Raw genomic sequence first — 10,300 nt, 5'->3', positions numbered from 1 at the left:
AAAAGAAAAATATCTCAAACACTGGACAGAAGCAACAGCTCAGCAAAGTAAACTTGAATGCTATCGGTCATTAAACAGAGAATATAAAGCGGCAGAATACCTCAAAAGCGTATCAGACCCTAAACTAAGAAAAGTGTTGACCATGTACAGACTCAGTGAACACAAGCTCACTGTGGAGACGGGCCGACACAGACAGACATGGACTCCAAGAGAAGAGCGACTGTGTCCACACTGCACACAGAGACAAGTGGAAACAGAGCTGCACTTCTTAACCTCGTGTCCAAAATACGGACATCAGAGAAACATTCTTCCCCCAGTTCACAAACTTCCACAAAGACTTCAACCAGTTTCAACAACAGGACAAGATCTCATACATACTGGGAGAAAAGCCCATCAGCTCAAACCTGGCGGCGAGATACGTCAAGTCCTGTCACGACAGAAGAGCAACAACCAGCACAACACACACAACACAACACAACACAACACAACACACACAACACTGACACAACACACACAACACTGACACAACACACACAACACTGACACAACACACACAAACTGACACTTATGACAGGATCCTGTCACTTTCACTAAGAACTTTTGTCAATACTTCGCACTTTTATGTCTGTATTGATGTGTACATATTGTTTCTTATATAGGATACTCTTATTTTATTTTATACAGAATGTTTATATTTAATCTTCCTGCTTTGGCAATGTAAAACACTTTTTTATCATGCCAATAAAGCTTTTTTGAATCTTGAATCTTGAATCTTGAGAGAGAGAGAGAGAGAGAGAGAGAGAGAGAGAGAGAGAGAGAGACAGAGAGAGAGAGAGAGAGAGAGAGAGACAGAGACAGAGACAGAGACAGAGACAGAGACAGAGACAGAGAGACAGAGAGACAGAGAGACAGAGAGACAGAGAGACAGAGAGACAGAGAGACAGAGAGAGAGAGAGACAGAGAGAGAGAGAGAGAGAGAGAGAGAGCCTGGTCCACTGCTGTTTTTAATCAACTAAAAGAGCTTAAGAAAGTCATTTCTAAATGATTGTTTGTTTGACTGCTAACGATTCTAAACGAGACTGTATATGTAGATTGATCCATACAGAAATCTCAAATGCACCTCTAGACCACATACCCACACTTCTTATCAAGTACACAGATGGGGTGTAACATGTTCTATCATTGATCAGACCAGTTAAATAAAAATGTGTCTGTCACGTTTATTGAAGCGTCTTGTATTGCTGTTCTGTGTCTCAACCACCAGGTGGAGTGATAGCATACATCAGGTCCTCGAGCTCGGCCTCCAGTCCAGACTCAAGTCACAGTGACTCCTCCAACAGCAGCTATCAGTCCTGCTCTCCGCCCCACGGAGCCTCGTCCAGCCGACGACAGGGCCACCCGGGCGAGACCCTTCCTGTGGCCCCTCAGTCCCGCCCACCCAGGCACTCCGGAGGGAAAGCCCGATCGCCCTCCACAGCTAAAAGTGGAATCACAAGTAAGAGACTGACCTAAAGATATGGTTTCTATTTCTTCTATTCTTTTCATGGTTATCTATTACTTAATTTACTTGAAGAATATACAGTATAGAAAACTGTGATGAATGTGTATGAACTATTGTAATAGAAACTTTTATGACATTAGCAGAACTACTTACCTTTCCATGCAATTCATACTACAACTGATTCTAAATGATCTCTCATTAAAACATGATTTATAATGAAATCCTCATTACATGCTGATTGTTATTAATATCATTATCATTAATCCTAAATATACAAGCAAGACGTAAAGGTTTATAATCTGTCACAAATCTAGATAACAAACAGTAAACTGACTGAGCGTTAAATAGACTTTATGAGGCTTCTAATGCATTTTCGTTTACTTAGTAATGGTAGGGGACACACTGATATATTAGATGTTTTATGCGTCCTGCATGTATAACTTTTCATGTTTGGTTTATGTCAATAAGTCAAATAATAAGGGAAATATGAAGTAAAATGAAGGGTCATGTCAGTCCAGAGCACTGAATCTGTGTGTGTACTCTTCAGAGATGAATGGGCTGGTGTTGCTGTGTAAAGTGTGTGGAGATGTGGCTTCAGGATTTCACTACGGCGTTCACGCCTGTGAGGGCTGTAAGGTGAGAAGATGTGTCTTCATGGAGTATTTCTAGTAGTGTTTAATGTCTGTATCTTTCACTTGCTTTATTTGGGTCACATCTACCTGGGATGTCACTTTGCTTTATTTATATCCACAAAGTCTCACTCTCACGTAGCAGCCCGACACCTGCTCGCCACACTGACCCCACGACCCCGCCACCTCTGACCCTCTCTCTCTCTCTGCTGCAGGGTTTCTTCAGGAGAAGCATTCAGCAGAACATTCACTATAAAAAGTGCCTTAAGAACGAGAGCTGTCCCATCATGCGCATCAACAGGAACCGATGCCAGCAGTGCCGGTTTAAGAAGTGTCTGCTGGTGGGCATGTCCAGAGATGGTGAGCTCCGGCTACATCCAAACATGATGATATCTTTGATTTCACAGTTTTTACGTGACACGTGACTACATACTGGATAAGATATTGGGCTAAATTATGTTCTGATGTAAACGTGACCTTAACTGGGACATTAAGAAATGTTTTATGTTGTAATTATATAACTGTTATATTAACAGTTGTACGTTGTTAAACAAAAAAGGTGGACAGATAAACGGCTGAGAAGTCGATCTTTTTTATTCCACATGGGAGTAGATCATAACTTGACTAGCTCAATATATCTAAACAGAACAAGTGAACCAAACTATATAAAAACAACAGAACTTATCATATACTGTATAAACTACATAACAATGAAATAAGAGTCACGCTTGTGCCATCCACCCATCCGAATGGATTTAGTGCAGAAAGAAAATGTCCTGACATGGTTGGAAAACCTAAACCTGAATGGTGTCAGTATGGAGTCCAACATCTGTTAAACTGAATCTGACAGTGTCTCTGCTCATCAGCTGTGCGTTTCGGCCGGATTCCCAAACGTGAGAAGCAGAGGATGCTGCTCGAGATGCAGAACGCCATGAACAACATGATGAACGATAACCATGGCAACCAGCCCCTGTCTGTTAACAACCAGACTCCGCCCCTCTCCGCCGACGGAGTGTCAATGGACAGTGGCTCCGGCCCATCCTCTCGCTCCTCCTCCACCTCCCCCCAGAGCAACCAATCTGAACCCAGCCCCGAGCTGCCGGTCTCCATGGATACGAGCTTGAGCTCAGATTCTTCCAGTGCCACCGACAGCGGAGAGGAGGAGGTCATCGGCACGGTCACCAGGGCCCATCAGGAGACGTTCATGTACAATCTAGAGCGGGTCAATGTGCCTTCAGAGGCCCCTGACAACCACGGCCATTTCACAGAGGACATTAGGAACCGCCAGATCCACGCGTCCTCAATGACCAATCAGAATTCTCTATCAAGCTGCATTGCACAAGTGCCTGAGGGCTCTAGCCAACAACACAGTAGCGTCTGCCCTGTCCAACCGGCCAACAGCAGCTCCTCCGGGCAGGCCCTGCAGAACGTGCCTTTGAGGTACCAGTACGATAAGCACGCCAATGCCACCTACAGCATCCCAACGTGTGCCAGGGCCAGCAGAATGCACCTGGTGAGTTATACGCTTCTCGAACAATGCCACTGCCATTCGTGCAGCTGAAGTTCTTGACAGTTTATCGATGTTACGTAGGTATGTCCCATGAATACATCACCTCACGTGGACCCCCAGAAGTCGGGTCACAGTATCTGGGAGGAGTTCTCCATGAGCTTCACCCCAGCCGTCAGGGAGGTGGTGGAGTTTGCCAAACGCATTCCCGGTTTCAGAGATCTGTCCGAGCATGACCAGGTCAGCCTGCTGAAGGCCGGCACCTTTGAGGTACGAAATAAAAGATCTATAAATAAACATTTACAACCCGGTTATACATCAGAAAAATCTGATGAACGAAAAGGACCTGTCAGAACGTGCATTTCTGTTTTTATAGGTGCTGGTGGTGCGTTTTACATCCCTGTTTGATGTGAAGGAGCGGACGGTTACCTTTCTGAGCGGCAGAAAGTACAGCGTAGAGGCTCTGCGCTCGATGGGTGCCGGAGATCTCCTTAACTCAATGTTTGACTTCACTGAGAAACTACAAGCTCTCAACCTCAGCGAGGAGGAGATGAGTCTCTTCACAGCCGTCGTGCTGGTGTCTGCAGGTACTCACTGCTCTGTAAGATTTAAATTGTTTGGGATGCTGAGCACGAGCAGGGCGTCTTCATTTAAAATTACATTTCTTGAGTTATTGATACATTCTGACAGATATCTGCAACAACATAGTAAAAGATTTATTGTTTAAATCCCATTATCTATTATTGAAGATCATATGAATAAATTCCCCACAGATCGTTCCGGGCTTGAGAATGTTAACTCAGTTGAAGCGCTGCAGGAGTCTCTGATTCGAGCTCTTCGGAGTCTGATCACCAAGAATCATCCCAACGAGATCGCCATCTTCACCAAACTGCTCCTGAAACTGCCCGACCTGCGCTCGCTCAACAACATGCACTCTGAGCAGCTCCTGGCCTTCAAGGTCCACCCCTGACCCCAATAACTGTAGATCACGCCCTCATCCACAACCTGAGTCTTTCCCTGTGGAGGGGCTGGAACTGAAGAAGTCATTGTACTGTTAACCATATCGCCTCCGTACTAACGCCTCTGTTCTTACGCACACCACTCGCAGACGCAAACTACAGGTTTCGTTGTAGATGCTTACGAGAGTTTGTGCGATCAAGTGGTTTGTGTGAACGTGGAGGTGCCTTGAATTTGTCTTTAGATTTATAACGTCTGTGCAATAAGTGACACGTTCACTGTTCTTGGATTGTTTGTTTTCTGATCTGCTTCAGAATTTGGCTGCGTGGTCGTATGAAAGCTGTGTGCAGATGATGGGTTATTCCCACAGCATGCATTAACATCCATTAAGCTTGAAAGAAAAATGCAACAACTGAAAATGTGGAACAAGCTGCTAATCTGAGCTTTCCGACCGAAAGACGCACAAATGTTTCACGGATAGATACAGTTTTATAGTTTCATTTTCTGTCTTAAAAATGTCTAGTAAAGTGAAAATGGTTTGGTCCGAAACATTCTGTCCTGTATTGAGTACAGATCGTAGAAGAGTACTTCAACTGTTGATATATTTATAACTAGATGAATAATAACACGTGGTTTAATGGCACAGACGTTTATAGGTACCTCGTATCGCTGAGCGCGGAGGTTTAATACTGCCAAAGGTTGCTCGACGACGGGACTGTACGCTTGCAGTGTGTTGACCGACCATTTGCAACATAAATAAAGTTTTTATCTTACAGCTGCGTAATGATGCGTCTGTCAATTAATGACACAACGTCTAATGATGCTACTAAACTAAAGAAGATATAACTGTAGGAAACATGCATTGACAAAACTATCCGTAGTAATGCTCAGGACACACCCTAGCTGACATCTGAGTTTCTGATTGGTTGGAAACTTGATGAACTTTTTGATGGTTTGGAGTAGCGGTTTTCCCTCAGATTACTGTTGTTTCCAGTTGCAGACACAAAGTGATTTATTAGTTTTTCTTCATGTATTGCTTTGAACAAGCCCAAGTACATGTTTTTGTAGAATTGTTGTTTTAGTGTCAGTACACTGCATGCTTGATCATGGCCTGTTGGATCAGACCACGAGGAGGAAATGGGAAACAGGACGTGATGTCATTGCTCTGGCAGTGCCTCACAGTGTGGACTGTACGTGGGTCAGTTGTCTGCAGATGAGTTGTCATGTAAAAACTGATGTATTAGAGTATCTTGAGTTGTGTTTGGTGTTGATGTTCTTGTGTGTCAGTGTTCAACCTGCGATTCAGCATTGTGTTGCCATATTCCAGTCTGTGTTTTGTTCTGCGAGAGCATTGCAAGATAGATAGATTTATATATATATATATATATAATGAAATGCATAGAAAATAAAAATAGAGAAAACAAATACTGAATCCTTTTGTTTTTTTGTGATATCTTGTTGTCATTTCTACATGTCAGTAAAGATAAATAATTCAAATAATTCAAAAACGTTTAAAATGAGATGCTCTCTGATAATATCCAGAAGTATATAAAGACAAACTTGTGCTTGCAAGTGCTTGAATGAACTTTAATTCGATTTTTGTTAGCCCAGAATATGGTGCTTTACTCACTATCAAAGCCAGACTAAAACAGCACTAGTACTGATGAAGTTGGTCTTCTTAAACAAGTCTTTAATTTAACAGATCGTTCTCATCATCCAATGTATTGACTTTTTGATTTATAGATGTATTGTTAAGTATTTGACACAATATAGGTTCATATTTTGCCAAATGAAATGTAAATGTCATATATTTTAATCGCAGTATTTTGTGGTGACGCCTAAATGTTCTGTCACAAGTGCAACCACAATATTGATAACAAAACACCTGAATGTGTATAAATTATCTCCTTGTCAAGGAGTACTATAAACATCCAATTTACTGCACCAGATTGCAACTAGTAACAATGCCACAACTAGAGGATGAATACTACACAAGCTGAGAAGCCAGGTAGACTGTAATCTGATAATAGTTTGTGAAGAGTTTAACCATTAAATGCAAGATTTTGAAATGTACAGGGAACTTAATAGGCAACCAGTACAGTGACTGTAGTAAAGGCCTTGTATGATAATATTTCTGTCATCTATAAGCGCTATGCCAGGTTTTGACCCACACAGCAGTGAAATATAGTGATCTATTATTGAGGCCATAAACGCATGAATAAGCTTCTTGATATGTGATGCAGAAAACATGGGCTGCAATTTTAGAATATGTCTACAGTGGAAGAAAGACACATTTAGATTTTGATTATTAAACGACAGATTACTATCTATACACGATAATGTGTGTATAAGTGACAAAAGGATGGGGCCTAAAAGTGATACTTGTGACACTCCAGTCCATACCATGTGTGACAAGATGTATTTAAAAGTAAAAAGTGATAATAACGACGTATTAGAATGGCATGATCAATGGTGCAATCAAGAGATGCACTAAGGCCTAGTAATACTAGAAGATGACTGACAGGTCTGCGCATGTGTGCCCTTTTGATGAGCGTCAAGTGGGTGTGGAAGCACAGATTACATATAATATATTATCATTTTACAGCGATATAACAATTACATTTCGAATCTCACCCATCGCAATTCAGCATTCACAACAACTGTAATTTTTTAAGCTTTATGTATTTATATTGAATACTGTATATACTTTGAATAAGGTTTATTAAAACATCTCAAAATAACACTGGATGAATATGCACACCTTACAATTTCCAACAGTTAAAGGATGAAGTATCGTGAAGTATATTAACTGCAAAGCGCTTGCATATCATTACTCTTGTCCACTTATTAGGCCATATTTGATGCGATGGGTCCAAGATAGTTGTGGACTAATGGTTAGAGAGACAGTTTTAAAACTCAAAGGTTGCAAGTTCCTTTCCCAGGCTGCAGGTTTCCAAGGCTTTATTAGGTGACACCCAACGGGAACTATGGCATACAATTCAAATATTTACATTCTAATTATAACTTTAAGTCCATTTAAATTAAAATATGTTAAAAACTTTAATTTCAAATTCAATTTCAAAATTTTTATGTTTCTAACTTAGCACTTTATACACTGATGCAGATTTAAATCTTTTGAGCAAAAACTGTTAAAACCTTTAAGCTTCTAAACTTTGTCCATGGTGACTCGTGAAATCTGTGATCCATTGACTAAAATGTCCTCATGTCGTTACTGTAAGTGAGCGTTAACTCTGGGTAACTAGCAGGAGGTTGATTAAACTTAACCTTCAAACTTGTTCTGGAACGGACATACCCAGAGTAAACAAAAGGGCAGTGAAGATATCAAGTGTAGATACATGTACACTGCGCACTGCAGGAATTGGCCGTTTAACTCTATATTGACAGAGTAGAACAATAACCTCGACTACTAAAAATCTGACTCCTTTAATAACCATACCGCTCGATGTCATGACCAGGAAATTGGGAACTATTTTCTCTAATACATTAGAAGCTGTTGCTCCTATGAAGTAAAAAAAGATCTTTTCTGAGAAGAGAAGAGGAGCGCAAATGGAAACAAACCCAATTAGAGGTTTTTAAAATTGTGGAGAGAGAGTGCAAACTGTTATTAAAAGGCACTAAAAGCATTAGAGTCTGAGCACCTCCGTAACCTCATAGAAACTAACAAAAACAATCCAAGGTTTTTATTTAGCACAGTTGCTAAATTAAGAAATAAACAGATATCATCTGACCAGGATATGCCGTCGCACATATGAAGTAGCAATGACTTCATGAATTATTTTATAGAGAAAATCGAAAACATAGGAGTCAAAATAGTAAAAACTCAACCTCCAAGTCTGTCCTATGAATTAGGACCAACTATCGCCCCAAACGAAAGGCTACAGCGTTTTTCACGCTCGTTAAAATGACAAACGACCTGCTTATAGCATCAGATAAAGGTCACATCTCACTCCTGGTCCTGCTTGACCTTAGTGCTGCGTTCGATACCGTAGACCATAACATACTTCTAGATCGCTTACACAATTATACCTGTATTGAGGGACAGGCACTACAGTGGTTTAGATCTTACTTGTCAGACAGACATCAATATGTCCATTTAAATCTAACGCAAGTAAATTATGGATTACCTCAGGGATCGGTTCTGGGACCCGTGCTGTTCTCCATATACATGCTGCCCCTCGGAAACATTATTAAAAAACATGGAATTAGCTTCCATTGCTATGCAGATGATACTCAGCTATATATCTCATCAAGACCAGATGATTCCTCCCAGCTATCCAAATTATCAGAGAGCATCAAAGATATAAAACATTGGATGACCTGTAATTTCCTTCTTTTAAATTCTAATAAAACAGAAATATTACTTATCGGACCAAAGACACGTAAACCGAATATTTCTGATTATAAACTGCAAGTTGAAGGATATACTGTTACTCCAACTAATACTGTAACGTTATATTAGACAGCAACCTGTCATTTCAAAATCACATCTCAAATGTCACAAAAACAGCCTTTTTCCACCTAAGAAATGTTGCCAAATGATTAAATATTCTATGTGTTGCCGACGCGGAGAAGCTTATTCATGCATTTATGACCTCAAGACTTGACTACTGTAATGTGCTACTTAGTGTTTGTCCTTCATCATCAATAAACAAACTACAGTTAGTTCAGAAAATACCATCACATAACCCCAATGTTATCAACCCTTCACTGGCTTCACATTAAGTATCGTATTGACTTTAAAGTTCTTTTAATCCCTTATAAAGCCTTAAAGGGTTTAGCCCCTACCTACCTAACAGAGCTTCTATCACACTACAACCCATCACGCTCTCTAAGATCTCAAAACGCAGGACTTTTGATAATACCTAGAATAACTAAATCCTCCAAAGGGGGTCGAGCTTTCTCATACGTAGCACCTAAACTCTGGAATAACCTTCCTGATATTATTCCAGGATCAGACACACTCGCCCAATTTAAATCTAGATTAAAGACACATCTTTACAGCCAAACATTCACTTCATGCTAAATATGCAAAAAAAAAGACACCGGGTGATGCTGACATTAGATATTATTTACTAGAATCATTTAACTTCTTATATTACAGTTTTTCTCAAATGCTAAAACACATTTCACAAACGTTTCCTCCATGTTCCCCAATGTCTAAACACAATACCCTTTTCTAAAGCTACATAAACACAACCACACCTTCTCACTTCAAAACTCAAACTTTCACACCAAAAGAGCAGCTCGAAGCTTTCAAAAATGTAAACACTATACACATCATTACACACAACAGCAAAAAAATTGAAAACACAATGCTCAATTTGTGAGAAGGTTCTTTGTTTCATAACTACCAATGCATATTTTTAGAAACTTTACAGTAATGGATCTTAGATCTCTGCAGAGCATTAGGCATTTAGATTTGTGAGTTTCATATGAAGAGTATAAATCTATAGTAAATTCTGCATGTACACTACTGTAACACAAATCAATCCAAAAACTGAATCTATTGCACACAACAGTACTCTTGAAAACATGATCAGGGTGTGAAGTTTTTTTATTTACTTTATTCACACCACACACACACCACAATCACTGTGCTGCATCATGTCGCTGAGCTGCATCGGGCCACATCCCCTCATCCACATCGCAGGCTATATTGTCTCTTGCCAGGCACTGCGGGAAAAA

General features: G+C 40.4%; 1 protein-coding gene across 1 annotated transcript; it reads left to right on the top strand.

Annotated features, from left to right (window-relative positions):
- Positions 1-1,269: 1,269 nt before the first annotated feature.
- On the top strand, positions 1,270-5,376 carry nr1d2b (nuclear receptor subfamily 1, group D, member 2b). The gene is made up of 7 exons (XM_079484308.1): positions 1,270-1,495; positions 2,049-2,137; positions 2,346-2,490; positions 2,997-3,643; positions 3,722-3,907; positions 4,014-4,224; positions 4,411-5,376. Exons 2-7 carry the CDS (start codon positions 2,051-2,053, stop codon positions 4,605-4,607), a joined length of 1,473 nt encoding a protein of 490 aa, XP_079340434.1. The 5' UTR covers positions 1,270-1,495; positions 2,049-2,050; the 3' UTR covers positions 4,608-5,376.
- The last annotated feature ends 4,924 nt before the right edge of the window (positions 5,377-10,300 follow it).

Source organism: Barbatula barbatula (assembly GCF_947034865.1).
Source record: "Barbatula barbatula genome assembly, chromosome: 21".
NCBI lineage: Eukaryota > Metazoa > Chordata > Actinopteri > Cypriniformes > Nemacheilidae > Barbatula > Barbatula barbatula.
This window is presented reverse-complemented; position numbering and strand designations above follow the sequence as displayed.